The following is a 16,618-nucleotide window of genomic DNA, read 5'->3' as shown; positions in this document are numbered from 1 at the left end:
AAAAAAAATTATTATTAGCACAAATGCAAAACTAAAAAAAAAAAGAACACTAAAACTGTACATCAAAAGAAAATAAAAATTATGTTGAGGTTAGAAATGATATATCAATTTGGGATGAACAAAAATGGCGCCGATAAATGTGTCCAGGTGTGCCGTGTCAAGATGGTCTGCCTGCCAACTCACCCTGGTTTTTGGACCGCTTCTCGTAGAACTCGCACTGCGTCATCGTTATTCAAGTTTTCAAAGCTATGCTCATTGACCTGTGAAGAGTATAGGATGTGGAGGGCGTGAATTTTAAAGCGATCTTAGAACAGAAATGCAAGGCGCAAGAACTTACCCGGGTTTATGAACGGTCTCCCGTAAAACGCGTACCGCGTCATCATTACTCAGGTTTTCAAAACTAACGTCATTTACCTAGTGATAGAAAACATGGTTAACCAAACATAATAAACATAGTACTCAAACAATACCATTCAGAGGAAAATTAACATGAATGAAAAAACTAGCCTGGAACTAAAGACTGCACATAATAAAGCACTAAATACCATTCGCGGGATATCATTTCGTTTTCAAGATAATGTCATTACTGGTATAAAATCATTTTTAACTAATTGCTTATAATTATTATGATTGATTACTTCTCAACAACCTACTATAATAATTGATTTTTATTAGTTTTTGATTACCATTGATTATTGTGATGATTACTTAATATTTACTGACAATAGTAATGACTGATTATATATTAATCTTTATAATAGTATATAATTTTTACCTGTAATATCATGTCACCTGGCTCTATCTTGCCATCTGCTGCAACAGCTCCACTGTACCCAAAAAAAAAAAAAAAAAAACATAAATAAAATATTAGTTTTGTGCATAAAAATGAAGACATTTTGGTGAAAAGAGCCCAAGCCCAACCAATCCAATTCCTCCCCCACTCAACAAAAAAAAAAAACCAATAAAGAAAAACTTTTTTTCTCAAGGATTCCAATTTGTATGATGTACAACAATTTTTCAAATTTTTTTTAGAACTAATTTGAAATCTTAATCCAGAATTTGTGCCCAGTGGTTGCTATTTTATTAGCCAAAATGCATCAGATAAATGGTGGTTAGTCATAAACCCTACAATTAGGTCTACAGTTAAATTCAATGCCAAGACCTTCCTATCACAAAACAATCTGCCTCCGTTTTTTATTAATAAATTATGTTTGTCCCTATCTAATATTATAATAAAATACACAAACACTAAACGCTTAAAAAAAAAAAAAAAAAAAAAAAAAAAAAAAAAAAAAAACATAAATAAAATATTAGTTTTGTGCATAAAAATGAAGACATTTTGGTGAAAAGAGCCCAAGCCCAACCAATCCAATTCCTCCCCCACTCAACAAAAAAAAAAAAAAAAACCAATAAAGAAAAACTTTTTTTCTCAAGGATTCCAATTTGTATGATGTACAACAATTTTTCAAATTTTTTTTAGAACTAATTTGAAATCTTAATCCAGAATTTGTGCCCAGTGGTTGCTATTTTATTAGCCAAAATGCATCAGATAAATGGTGGTTAGTCATAAACCCTACAATTAGAACTAGGCCTACAGTTAAAAAAAAATATCCCTGACCAATCGAAACTAATCATTCATAAAAAGGGTGTTGGTGATGATATTTTAGTAATGAAGATGATAATGAAGGTGGACTATGGGTAATAGTCCACAATAATAAACTTACCCTTTCATTATAGACCCTACATATATCCCTCCATCTCCACCTTTATTACTCTGACCTACTATACTAATACCAAGAAAATTTATCTTATCTGAAAAAAGAATGGGGAAAAGAATAAAGAATGATATAAAGACATAAAGAAATAAATACATTTTTTTCTAATTACTGATTAAAACATTCTCAAAAAAAAAAATTTAGTACTGTGTTTACAGTAAAATATACCTTAGAATCAGAATAAAAAAAAAACAAAAAAACAATTTTGCATGTAAAAAGACTGTCTCTGGTATGAGTAATAAAGAGAAAGTAAAAATCAATGTCAGATTCCAAATCGCATGAAACATCAGACACGTGGCTACATACCAAGATTCAATGTGACTGTGATGATGTTTAGAGACATCGTGGAATCGGTGATGCTACTGAATGACGAGGCCTGTGGGAAGAACAAGATAAATGCATCTTAGTGAAGTAGCAACTCGACTAATGCATGCTCTTAACGTCAAATTGGGCTATTAATACCGCTCTTCTCCGGCTAATAACACGCGGCGTAGTGTTTATAGCCTCGGTGTATTTAAAGTAGCATATTCACAAGTATATATCATAATTAATCTCTCTACAGTTCAAAAAAAAGAAAAATCCTTAACTTTATCTTGTGATTGGTTAAGAGAATGAATCCTCAATTTGCATTTAAGATACGCAAGCTAACCGTTAGTATGTGTGTGATTATACTGAATGAACTCAAGGCAAAACTACTTTAAATTGTAATCATAATAGGCCTACTGTACTTAGATATTTGGTCTTCTATCAGAATCAATGTTCAAGGAAGGAAATCTAAGAAAAAAGCGGCAAATTATGATTTAGAAAGGGGAGATAAATCTTGAATGCGATGTGTCTTTGAAAAATGAGTTGTGTTGTGTGCTAGGTCAACTTGATATATTTGTGATAAATATCTGATAAATTCAATTTCAAGATAAATTTTTTGAGTTATAAAAGAATGTTTGATGCACATTTTACAAAGCTGTTTTTCAGAATTGAAAAGAAAATCAATGAGACGTTTATCGTCAGTTTATTTTTAGGTGATTTTCTCGAAACTATGTCTTTCAAAAAGATTATACTCTAATTCTACTTGACCTATGAACTTAAATTCAAAGACCGAAATAAAGCATCTATCCAAAATTTATCAATAACTCATTTTTCCTATGTTCGGTACTACAAGACTAATTTTGTGACAAAACCTTGCAGATAAGCATTAATAATCATTCTTACATTGTCATTTATTATACTTTAAATAATTTATTATGAAATTATTAGATAAATGTAGGTTATAACTAAGATCTATGAATGAAAATTAATTATCATTCTTTATTTGATTTATTATAAAATATTTAGACAATGTAGGTTATTGTATTTACTGTAGTACATGTTGGTTATTTAATTTATATCATTAAAGGAGTGCTAAACAAGGAAAAGAATTATTCTTGTTTTGCTTATGTAGCCTCCTAGAGGCCTCTGACATAAACATGGGAGAATGTCTGTCAACTACGTGTTTAAATGTCATTCACGTCAATTTAAATGGGACTAATCGTATGAACATCAATGAGAGATTTATTAACATGGGTGATAAATTCTGATGGTTAACTTCATGATTTCAAAATGTTAGCAACAAGCCAACATTTACATTATGTTATCTCCATAAATCACTAACAATTTACGGCATAGCTTTCAATCCCATAATCACATTAGAATAATATATTTATGGGGCTAGGACGAGAAATCAGGGATATGAAGGGAAAAAAATCCAAGAGTAAATATAAAACACTTATTTAACATAGTAAAATCCCTATTAGTATTTAAGAAGACAATTTTGGGACCAAAAATTGTTTCCTTATGGGTGTCCCTGAATAGAGGTTGGCTGTAGTGTTAACAGATACTTTCCCTCGTTAGGGAGGACACCCTTATAATCAAGGGGACACTTTTTGGGCACTAAATGAGGGAAAGTTTATCTCTTAACACTACAGTCAACCTGTATTCAGGGAACACCATGATTAAAGGGACACTTTTTTGGTCCCAAAGGTGTCCCCCTTAATAGTGGTAATACTGTACTACAATAACATTTGTAAATCTATTGTATTCTCGCCATGCATTTTAATATTTACAATATTGTTAATATTGTTATTGTTATTATTAAAATTTGTTTAGTACTTTTTATGTTTACTGCCTACACATTGAGTTTCTGAATAACAAAAAGAACATTGTTTTGTATGAATTCATAAATGTTTAATAGGTAGAGCGATTATAGCATCGGTTTGCTCTTCCACATAATATCACTCCAGGCAAATTGTGCACTTATATGGCAAAGATTATTAAATACGGTATTATTATTCGTCCATTCAAAAACTATATAGTTTTCTTTGATGACTACCGCTAGTCTCAAGACCTGTTCAGATTATCAAACATGTGACCGCCTAAATATAGTCATGATGACATCCCATCATGACCATATATAGGCACATCACAACTATATATGGGCATACAACAGTTTGATAACCTGGATAGAGCTTTGGGTTGCAACATTGGGCTATCACTGATTTCGGTAGATGATATATGTTCTGTTGCTGTATTCTCTGCGATCGCTGATGACAGTATGTGTCTGCTCATTGTTGGTGGTAGTCTAAGTGGACTATCATCATTAAAAACAACCCGTATGGGAGGGGACAACAGAGGGTAATCCTTCCAGCTTATCCCGGAGAGTTGGTTGATATTCAGGGATCCTCTTATTAATGAAATACTGTAATGTTATTCTCTGTATTAAGGTTTACAGAGAAATCACAGAGGACTCCTGAATATTAGCCAACATTCTAGAATATGCTGGAAGGAGAATAACCCTCTATCAAAACTTGACTATATGCTGTCCCCCTCCCCACCAGTAACATGTATTTTATAATGTTCATAATAATTACCCGTTGAACTTTTTGAGGTCGTCTCTTTGGCCTAACCCTCCTCTTGGGTCGTTTTCCCATCAGTCGTCGACTGCTCTCTGTTGTACTACTGAATCTGAAAAACACAAAGATTAAATTCTCAAATTAACATAGTATACAAATATAGAAATAATACCAAATTAATAAGATAAAACTGTAAATATTTTGAGGGAATCATTAAGATAAAACCAAAAGATAAAAACTAAATATGGCATAACGTTTTTTTAAACTATTTATTAAATCTTATTATTTTGTGAACTGTTTAGTAGTTATTTTAACTAAACTGGTATTCATTGTCTCATTGGTTTAATTTTGGTTTCAATTTGTTTCATCCTTGCGCATAATATAAAACTAAATGGCTTTTTAAAAAATAATGGACCTAATACTTATGAAAACCTGATATATGATATAACATCTTACATTCATTTCCTAAAGGATTACTGGAATCAAACAACAATTACCAAATAAAATTATCTATAAATGTTAAGGGCTGATGTACGATAATCTATTAAAAAGCTATTCAATACAGTTTGGAAAATAATTCTTGAAAACAAATAGCATAATGAATAAAACAAAAAAAAAAAGCACTTTAAAACATGATCTATTAAATTGATGTACAACTATCATTACAAATAAAAATCAACATTCTTACATCCATTTCATAAAAAAAAAATATTGGAATCAAATAACATTTGACAAATAAAAGTTTTAGTGGCTGAGGTATTAGAATTAAATTAGGAATGTAATATTTAAAACTAAACAGTATGATGAATATACAGGTTTCACTCTAATTAAAAACCTTTCCAAAAAGACCACCTCCAATTAAAGACCACTTTCTGTGAATTGGAGGGAAACCTTATAAATCAAAAAAAAAAAAAAATTATAAAAAGATGACCTAAATTGATGTACATCAATTACGGAAATATGTAAGATGATGCTCAAGTTTACAACTATCATAACAAATTAAAATCAACATTCTTGACATGGCTATGTGACCTCTTAGGCAGATGGCAGATGCCACTCAAAACAAGTTAATGCAGAAAAAACAAAACTCTTGTTTCCCCTGGCAATCATCCACTGAGATCCATTAAGGAACAATTCCAAGTCTTTCATTCCACAAAAAAAAACAAAAAAAAAACAAAAAAAAAACAGACAAAACAGGATAATCCATTAATTATTACAATATAATTAATAACATAGTAGTATAGTATTTGTAAAGTTTTGTCTACACTACCAAATTTTATGTTACAAAAATAATGCGATGTGCCCATATATGGGTGCGATGACGTCATATCACATTATCATCAAATTGCATACAAAAAAGTTGAACGTGTTCAACTCTTATGTTCCATTACATTTTATGTGACGCTTTTTTGATGAAATACGATAGTGTACTCTAGACAAACCTTAATGGCAAAATTATTATAAGAGATAATATTGACAATAAAAATAAATAATAACTAAACCACAAACAAATTTAAAAACCATTTTCAATTTAATAATATTGAACATTCTACTTAAGTGATAGTATCTAATAACAAATAAAAAATAACAAACAACAGTTCAAAAATTAATTATTAATTTATAAAATTTTATAATAAATTAACTTATGTTTGGATTGATCTATTTCTCGTCATTGTTTCTTTTCTTTTTTTTTTTTTTGGCTGGTGAAGGGTCGAACTATTGCCTATAAACAAGCAACTTATAATGAGAAATGTATGTTAAGCTTATCATTGTTTGAAAGTAAAATATTAATTTTGCTATTATCATAATTACCAGCACATATGACATTTTTACCCCTTTGTCACTACTATTTAACACCTACGAAGTATAAATTGTAAGATATCGTGGTTTACAATTTAGTAATAAAGTATTCTAAAGTATTCTAATTGACATTTCATGTTTTATTCAAAGTCATAAATTTCACCATTGCCTATATTGGTAATATTTTACTCCAAAAATCTATAAATTGTTTTTAATTTTTCAATCCAATCCAATCCACGGAAAAGAATCTATCTTGTTCTTAATAATAGTAAGCAAATAACTTACTTAAATATAGACCTATAAAGTAAGCAAGGAGGCAGGCCAAACAAATGAGTATGAGATTTTTGGGAGAGTAGAGGGTCGCCTTGCATACAGTATAAGTCCTACTCGTAAGATAAAACAAAACTTTAAAGGTATAGAGGCTATAACTGTATGTATCAATCCTAGCTCAAGGGATTAGACGCGAAGTGATATTTTGTCCTTGGTTTACCTCAAGTCCCCTAGGAGAGGATCGGACTAATCTTAGCCTAGACTTTTCACCCAGTGCATTTAGGTCCCAATGAGTCAAGTACTGCCTGAGGGTGTGCTGCAGCAACTCTCCTGGGAGAAACACAGTCCTGACCTATTTACAATTCTATTTACTCTTGTAATGGTTTTATTTAAACGATATCTTCACCTATAACTCTTATGTTACTGTTAAGTGATTGTGGGTTGCATTGTAATGGTTTTCCTTTCTAAGGCAGACAACCTCCGAAAGCTATCTTTGTTTGGTTTAGGGTTTAATTGGCTGTGACATAGTTTCCAAATTCTAGCACAACGTTTTTACAAAGCAACCATTGCTGGGTATAAGTTCTGTTAAAAGGAAATATTACCTGGCAATAACAAAAATATTATACTAATTAGATCAACATATACGAACAATGGAGAATACTTTTGTAAATTAGGCCCTATAAAAACAATTAGTTTATCTAGGCTGGAAAAGTGGTAAGGAAGGCTTTTATTTTTTATTTTTATTTTTTTTTTATTTCAACCATCTTTAAAGAGGGTAACCCTTCCAGTTTAGCCCAGTAGGTTAACTGATATTCAGGGGCCCTCTTTAATAAAATCAAAAAACAGTACAAACAACATCATTACAACATAATAATAATAACAATAACAATAATAATAATAATAATAATAATAATAATAATAATAACATACAATCCTCATAAAAAGTCTTAAAAGTATTAAATTGACTTACATAAAGAAAATTCAAAATAGAAGTTTAATTTATGCCTAATATAATATAATGTAATATAATATAGTATAATATAGAATAAAAATCAAACAATGTAATAATAAGAATAGCTCAATAAAACTGCAATAAACAATGGCTAAGAGTTTAAAATATATCGTTTTAACTTAAGTTTAAACGTATTTTCTATTTTGCAGTCCCGGAGGTCAATTGGTAAATTATTATAAAAATTAGGACAAAGATAACTAAAAGCACGTTTAAAACATTCCAAATTGACCTTGGGAAATTGTTATTTGCTATGCCAATATCCTCCTTGGGTTGTTTTCTGGTACAATGATATTCAAAGTAAAATACATGATTGAGATAATACAACTACTATAACTATTTACAAAAAAAAAAATAATAATTTTCCAAATAAATAAAATATTTTTCCAACAAATTCTTTTTTTCAAAAATATTTTTTTCAATACCATAGAAGACAATGGGGCAAGGGTGATAAACTAATCTTTTTTTTATTGGGCCTTATACAGTATGGTAGTTTAAACACAGTCTCCTTATCCACTTTGACTTCAACAGGGCCTCGCCATTTAAGTTGGGAGCTTTTAATTTGTGTGATGATGTGAAGCCAGAACAGATTCACTAATGTGTGACCATCCTGCATTCTGTGCACAATGCAGATTCGGCCAAATTGCATCCTAGAATCCATGCGACAACAAGAACTTGCATGCACAGATGAGTTCTTAGTGTTATCACTACGTTCTACGTCTTACTGCCATCGTGCAATCGATAGCTCCCCTGTGCTTTCCTCTATCGGAAATTGTCAGCTCCCACATGAGACAGCTTCGTAAGGGCCTCCCCCAACCTCAAATCCTAGGGTCCAATGATTAAAATGCCTAATACATGAATACAAGAGGGTGACAACAAAACAGAGTAGAATTGTAACTAATCTTATTGTCAACTAGTGGCGCTATTAATGTCAATACAACCTATTAGAACTAGGTCAATAGGTCATGACCTTAATAAGCCAAACAAAACCCTTTTGTAATTACTCACACATCTATTAATAATAAGATTCAAATTTAGGGACGCAAAGAAAACAGAAAGAGTACAAAAAAAAATATATGTCTAAATGCTTAAAAGTATTTCCTCATATTTTTTTCAACTAAACAACTTAAGTACTTAAATATAGGCCAGTAAATAAATTTTCCTACAAGGAATGGATGACAGTTCTTACACATTCTAAGACTGTATTTGCCAAGCTAAAAACTCGTCGGCTTTCTGAATTACACTCTGCATCAAATACCAATAAGTCATCGTGTAATTTCTTCCTGTTGTTGACAAGGTAACTTGCTGTTTAATGCAAATCGAAAATACAATTGAATTAACAATTACCTTTAAAGATGTCCTCCTACCAGATACCATGGACCAAATAAATGTGTTAAATTAGAAAATATTAACAGTTTTCCTTACGAAGCATGCATGATGAAAAGCAAGGATAACCAGGTCGTCTTCTTCAAAATACTGAAGACCAACCCTCCAAATAAACAAGGATTAGAACATTGACAGCTCTTCTCATTATGAAATTCACTCACTCAGGTCAAGAATAGGCTAAGCATATAAAATCCTGATCACCATCGCGATGGGAATAATAATGCTGCGTTCAAAAAAAGAGGACGCATTTACATTCAGCTCTAAAATACTGAAGAATTACTAAATGTATTCATTTTGGAAGACGCTTTTACGTCATCAAATCACATGGCATAATTACAGATTTTAGAGTAGCAGTCGCATGATGACTGAGTGGCTGAGCTCTAATGCATGCAAGGTACATTGAAAATATAAACACTCCAACCTATCTGTCATATAATTTGCTGTTAGAAAATTAAAGCCATCTCGCCTGACTATTAATAATTTTTAACATACCAAATTCAATCCAATTTAATCAATTCATTTCAATTCTAATTCAAATGTAGTTCTTTTGGTAAACCGTATTTTCATGTAATAAAGCGAAACTTTTTTAAACCTTGTATGCAAACTATTTTAAAAGATTGTTAGAGGAGGGGAGAAAAAATAAAAATGAAATTTTGTCCTATTAGCAAATAATTTTGCCAAAAACATCCAGACGGAAAAGAATATAAAAATAACATTTTATTGGTGAATGCAAACAGCGTAGTATTGAGATGGTTAATGCTTCAAATTTATATAATTAGGAAGAAATACATATCTTATTTTTGGAGATTTTCAAGGCAGCTACGGGAGTTAAATCAATTTTTTTTAAATGCTAATTAGCCAAAAATGGAATTTTATTTTTATTTGAAACATCATTATAAAAAAATCTCATCTGACTATTAATACAACTTTTAACATGCCAAATCTGGCAACTTTATCTCTCTGTTGTTCATATGTCAAAATGTGCTGTTCTTTTGGGAAACCCGCAGTAATTTTCATGCAAAGAAAACAGTCAAGTAGCAAAAAGCCAAACAGAGTTACTGAAAACAAGTATGAAAAACGAAAGAAATCTGAATTTGAATCTATAACACAGTCCGACATTCGCTTTAAAATCGACCGAGTTTAATTTATTAGTCGAAGTAAAAGCATCCATGATATGAATCTAAATATGTTCCTATCAAAGACCATTTTAAAGGATTATTCTGCAATACATTTCGTTTAAATGTTTCAAACATCGAACTAACCTAAATTCAAAATTATATACAGAGATTATATAGGATAGCACATTGAGCCGCGATTTAAGTAGATCTCGGACAAAGATTATTCATCAAAACCATCAGAATCAAGTCAACTTAATTTACTTTGAAATCATAAATCCCTATATAATTCCCAGATGTGAAGGAGACAAACAGCAGATGACAACACTTCTTTGCATCCACCGATGGTAATTTACTTTTTAACTTTTTAAATCTTGACAATCCTGTTGTGTTTATATTTTATAATCAGATAAAATGTCATCGACTTCTCTTTTGGGGCAAAGAAAATACTTTTAATTTAAATTTTCACTCATTAAATAAATGTATTAAACATTATTTAACATAATTTGAATTGGAAACAACAACTAAAATGGATACTGTAACAATTGTCACTTCCAGGGAAGACCAAAGACTGGTTGACAATACCTAACAGTAGGTCTCCAGATAGTATCCAGTTATTTTGCCTTTTATTAGTAAAACATGAAGATATATTATACAAGGCCAAAAAATCCTGCATTTTAATTACTTTGATCCAAAACAAGATATACTATTTATAAATTACAGTATCTCAAAAATAGCAGTGACTTGTATTCTAAATTGTGAGCTAACAAAACCAGTGGCCTTACTGTATACATAAAGTAACAACCCTCCAATACTCTTTAAAATGTACGTTGTAACAGATTTTTCCTTGTCTCAAATCATGAAACAAAATTATATCCATAATTAAAATAAAACCTAAAATGATTAACTGTACATGCCTGGATTCCTTCTTTAATTATAATCAGACAGAGCTCGTCCGAGAGTCGGACTAAAAAAAATATAAAAATAGGCCCATGCCAAGCCAACACATGTCTGTCACAGTCTGAGAGTGTCATTTCTGGCTATCTCATTTTGGGATGGGGAACACCCTCTCAAACCCTTCCCCCTGCTCGGGACTACGAGCTGAAGTCCTTCTGTCAGACAGCTCAGCCCCCACCCCTAGAAAATATATCCCAGTGCTGCCACCGATTATAATATAAATTAATAATTAGTCCTTTTTTTAAGAAAAATTATAATGTATACTGAAATATGCAGACATGATGAACTGTTTGCCAGACCTAGTTTTACACATCCTATCAGTACATTAAATGCCAATAAGAATCTCATGCGCTAGCGATAAAATGTAATGTCATCTAATCTAACTATGAACAGCCAAATAAGACAAAATTATAAAATCATTTATGGACGGCAAATGAGTATTAATTTTTAGAATAAGTTAAATATACTGTGTTTTCAATCTTTTAAGATAATAATTTAGCATTAGATGAATCAAGAACTGTAAATAATCTCACCGAAAACATTTCAGATTCCAAGAATAATCAAGATTCCTGTTTACTCCTCAACAACGTAGGCCTCACACTGTACTGACTGTTGAGGCTATAACGAAGCAATATGCCCCTGTAGTAACCACATCCGCACTCCCAACTGAGTGGCAAATGTGAGGGCCTAGAGCTATAATCAGAGTCTGACACAGAACATGTGAGTGTTTCTTACTGACGCCAACTCGCTCATGTGCTTTGTTTCCTTTAGAAAAAAGGTGTCAATTATTTTGACACTCCTAATTTAATCAAAGACACAAGCTAGCTATTCAGTCAAAACTACTAATATTCATTAAACACAGTTTTAAGTGACAACTAATGATAAATATGTCACACTATTCACAAGCATAGTTAGATGTTCAGCTAATTATACTGTATTTGTATAGAGAAGGTGTAGTAATACTGTATTCTACTCGTTTAGATGTTAGATTAATTGTTAAATCTTACTCATTTATTGCCCAAAACAAACAATTACACACCTGGATTGGAAGCACTGATGGGCTGATTAAATTTCAATGTGTAGTATTTACTTACAGTATATTGTCAACTGGACAAATCACTTGAAAGTGAATGTTGTCAAAAAGAGACATGGCAAAATATATGATGTAAGTTAAGAGACAAATTTTGATTGATAGTTTCAAACCAACAATTTTCAAGAACAGTGAACTATTATGATGTTTGTACTAAACTGTGGAAAATGCCTTTCCAAGGTATGCTGTTACAGAAAAATTGAAGAAAATATATATTGAGAATTCCAATTTAAGAACATGTTAATATCGCAAATGACCAATGCCTAAAAAACTTTGTAGACAAATGTCAACGGTTGGTTGCTAGCAAGTTCTGAATCAAAAGTTTCCAAAAACTATTTAACAAGATGTTGGTTCTGAGCTGAGAGAAAAATGGAACTTTCTCTCTACAGCTGATTGACAGCAAGTGATTGGTGAGTTGTTCAACATGGGGCCTAAATGATAAACAGTCAGAAATTAATTACGCTTTAATGCGGACCACTTGAAAAAGAATGGGTAATCTATGATGTCATCACCTCCAAGTTAAGTGCTCATTTCCTTTTTTGATTAGTTCATTGTTTGTACATATTTCATTGAGGTGTCATCTATCTTAGTACAGTATATGAAAAGAAAACATGGTAACTGACGATGGTAATAAAAGGATGATGTGGTGGTGGTGGTGATGGTGATGATAATGATGCAACATTAGACATGATTTAAAAACATAATCTCATGCAAATTGTTTTTCTTGGCAGGAAAAACATATCAAGAATGAGCACAAGCAAAAATATACATCAAGAATATACAATATAACAACAGAAAAATATGATGACAAAACTGTACAATGTGCTAAAATCCTAATTTAACATTGCCCAATTAAATTTATGTATTTTTAACATTATTATAATTATTTTTATTATTCGTAAGTATTTGATCATTAAAAAGTCATTATATTAAAACAAGCCAGCCAGTAGCCAGGGAATTCAAGGGGTTCTACAAATGCCATTTTTAATTATAATTAAAAAGTAGACCTACCATTTGCATGGAAGTTGTTGAAATTAACTAACACTTTTATTGCCATTTCATGACACCTGAGGTGTTGTATCTATAAAATTTACCCTAACCGTGATGGAGCTGAAATGGGTGTGGACTGAAAGTGCCCTTTAATGACAGCTTAAACCTCCCCTTTAGCAATTCTTCCTACTGTCCAGACATGTGATGAGGAAGATGATGACCATGATGTCATGATGACGATGTAAAAAAAAAAATTGTATAGCGTACACCTAAATAATTATAAAGGGGAAAAAATATTATGTGGGTGATAATGCTAGGCAATGGTTCACACAATATGGTGGCATAGACTGGAAGGCCACAAACCGTTTTCCTCATTAGGACAGCGTATATGGTTCTCAGACTACAGTGCCTTCATATTAATAATAATTCTATTATTTTGTAGGCATAATGCTATACAATTTTTTTTAATCTAGGGAAGTAATAACCATCAAGTATTCTTAATGATCTCTTATCTGTATTCTGAATAATCTCATAAATGTAATTTATTTTCAAAATGGCCAAAAACGCCTACTTAGGACTATTCCATTTATTGACAGGTGATGATGGGTTAATGACCCAGAAGATCTACAAGGTGATGTTTTCTTAATGTCTATAGTAATTCCCTCTTCAGGAGTGCAAGCAAACATAACCAGAGCTGAAGATGTAATATAATAGTGCAGGTATTTCAACATTAACCTATGGCTTGATCATGTCTCTTGTATCAACTCATCATCTGTAAATATTGGACATCTTGGCAAGGCATCACATTAAGATGGCACAAGGTGTGGTTTTGACCTTATTAATAGATTTAAAGTCAGTTACATTTAAATAAAATATATTATTGAATCACTGAACAAGGAAATAATAATTTTACAAGGATTAAGAAAATGGGAGTTGGGGAAACGTAGGAGGAAGTTTAAAAGGATAGATGGGAGAATACAAAGGGAGCAAGATTAAGAAGAGGAAAGTTGGGAGCAGAAAGAATGGCAGAAAGAAGAATGGAAGGGAAATGATTTGCAGGAGGAATATTATGATGGGTACAAAAAAACAAAAAATAGGAGGGAAAACTATGGGAGAGAGGATTTGGAAGATTAAGAGGAAATATTGAAAGGAAGCTGACGAGAGCAGTACTAGTTATAAGACTACATGATACTCTACATTGTTGAGAGGGATTATAGGATGGCTCTATGACTGGGTTAGGTTTGTAGATTGCTATACGGCGGGGTTAGGTTTGTAGGATACCTATATAGCCGAGTTAGATTTGTAGGATATCTGAGAGAATAAAATCATTAAGTTTGTATAGTAGGATAGTTGTAGGATAAGTTTAAGGTTTGTTAGTATGCCTATTGAGAATGCGATAATCATTGAAGAAACTGTGGAAGATACAGAATCTATGTCATTTGAACCTCTCCCAATCAATCCTCCCTTCATCCTCAATTCTTGTCAATATAAAGTGGCTTTAAAAAGTAGGTCAGGCATCGATATTAACTAGCTACTGAAAAAAAAAAATTAAGTTGATGTTGAACTTTAATGGGTTTTCTCTATAGTTTATTTTCCCATCAAATCTGTAATCACTTGAGCTAATGCTATAATACCAACTGGTCATCTAGTGGTCAGTTTGCCACACCACTTGAAAAGGACTATGGCCTTTACATTCAATAAATGCAACTAATTGATAAACACTGGAGAAGCAATACGATACTGAATGGACAGAAGTGGAGAAAAGAAAATACACTGAATACAAACAATTGGTGTTGTTACACAGTATATAATGGAGTGTAAAATTATTGACCTAAATTAGTTGGTTAGTTTCATATTCTGTTGAATAGAAGTCCCAAAATGCAGAGTCCAGCCATACAAAGAGTTTTTTGAAACAAAAATGACACAGGTGGTAATTTTAATACACTGACCAACTTGGAGAGGATACACTATCAGAGGCAAGATCTCCCAAATTATGCTGACATTATTTAAGAAGGATACAATTAGCAAATAAATACAAAATCTGCTAGCAATGATGAGGATAGATATTGGGAGAAATGGGTTCGGTATTGCTAATTCCAGCCAGCCTGGGTGATGCACAACCTTCAGTGGATCAACTGATTTTATTTTTCTGAGCAATAAGAACTATCTGCATTGATTTGTGATCTATAGCTAGAATTGACGAATTAGACTTTAAAATTAATTAAAAAGTAAATTACATTTCAGTCATTTCAACCATTTTTTAAGTTTAACTATCAAATGTCTTAAAACTTTCTTCTTGTGTTTGTTAAGCTATCGCTGTAGTTTTAAATAACCACTCTAAAATCATTCATCCATATTCCTAAAATCGACTTCCCTTTAATGATGTAAGATGCTTTTATTAGTTCTCTATCTCCTAATGTGTTTATACTTCTGTACCACTTTGAAAACGAGTACATTGCCTGCAGTATAAAGAATAAATAAATAGAAATAGGTTATCCCATCGTACAGTTACTTTAAGTTGTTCTCTGAATTGAAGCGTTCAATTTAATGTAGTTGCCATACCAACTAATGTTTAGGATATTACGGTAATTGCTCAATAAGATACACATTGTGCCATAAATTGGATGGGTATGTTGTCATAAATGTCAATTTAATTGTTCTTGTAAATATTTATAAGCTCAATTGTATTTTTGTATTGTAACTTACTTCCTACTTACTTTAATATTCAATTGATACATTATATTATTTTATATTATATTGTATTATTTATAATATTAAAAAATAGAAATACTGTATCTTAAATGATTGAATTTTAGAAATTATTTTTTTTTTAGATTAAAAAGTAATAAAAGGGATAAAGTTCAATGAAATATTAATAATCTTCATATAAAATAATATAATATACAATTTACAATGTTACCAATCTTTATTAAATAAAATTTACTGAAACTAGTCAAACTGACTAATTTTCCAAATTCTTATAAATTGCAAGTTTCTTTTGCATAATTCATAAAATTTTGCAAATCAAGTTTCCTCTTCATGATTAATATCTTATCTAATGAAATCAAGCATCTTCGGAAAAAGTTTCACCAAGGAATATCATTTTCATCTAAAACAACATCACGTACATTACCTACAGGTTCCAATTACTCAAACGACTAAACAGCATAAAGGCTGATCCATCAATTGCATTTTTAATTTGCTTTACACATTTCAATCACAAAAACATCAAGGCACCCAACGCACACAAGCCGCTACACGCCACCGACAGTGAACTCTAATATATTGCTATAAAGGGACTAATCGCTTGATTGTAAATGCGGTAGCAAGTTTATCTCTTG

General features: G+C 31.4%; 1 protein-coding gene across 7 annotated transcripts in view; it reads right to left on the bottom strand.

Annotated features, from left to right (window-relative positions):
- LOC117105676 (segment polarity protein dishevelled homolog DVL-3-like) overlaps positions 1–16,618 on the bottom strand; it is a 69,066-nt gene that overhangs the window by 9,980 nt on the left and 42,468 nt on the right. For 5 of the 7 annotated variants that reach the window (XM_033246894.1, XM_033246898.1, XM_033246896.1 and 2 more), the window contains 5 exons: positions 4,679–4,772; positions 2,082–2,151; positions 1,725–1,812; positions 776–827; positions 184–260 (listed from right to left, as the gene is read on the bottom strand). In XM_033246894.1, coding sequence (XP_033102785.1) covers positions 184–260; positions 776–827; positions 1,725–1,812; positions 2,082–2,151; positions 4,679–4,772 — 381 coding nt within the window. Of the gene's footprint in view, positions 1–183; positions 261–337; positions 415–775; positions 828–1,724; positions 1,813–2,081; positions 2,152–4,678; positions 4,773–16,618 lie in introns of all 7 variants that reach the window. The other 2 variants (XM_033246895.1, XM_033246897.1) reach the window with 1 other exon arrangement.

The sequence above is a fragment of the Anneissia japonica genome, unplaced genomic scaffold, assembly GCF_011630105.1.
Source record: "Anneissia japonica isolate Jap-2015-1 unplaced genomic scaffold, ASM1163010v1 scaffold287754_len4335492_cov202, whole genome shotgun sequence".
In the NCBI taxonomy this organism is placed as follows: Eukaryota; Metazoa; Echinodermata; class Crinoidea; order Comatulida; family Comatulidae; genus Anneissia; species Anneissia japonica.
The sequence above is the reverse complement of the archived record's forward strand: the minus strand, read 5'-3'. Positions and strand labels throughout refer to the sequence as shown.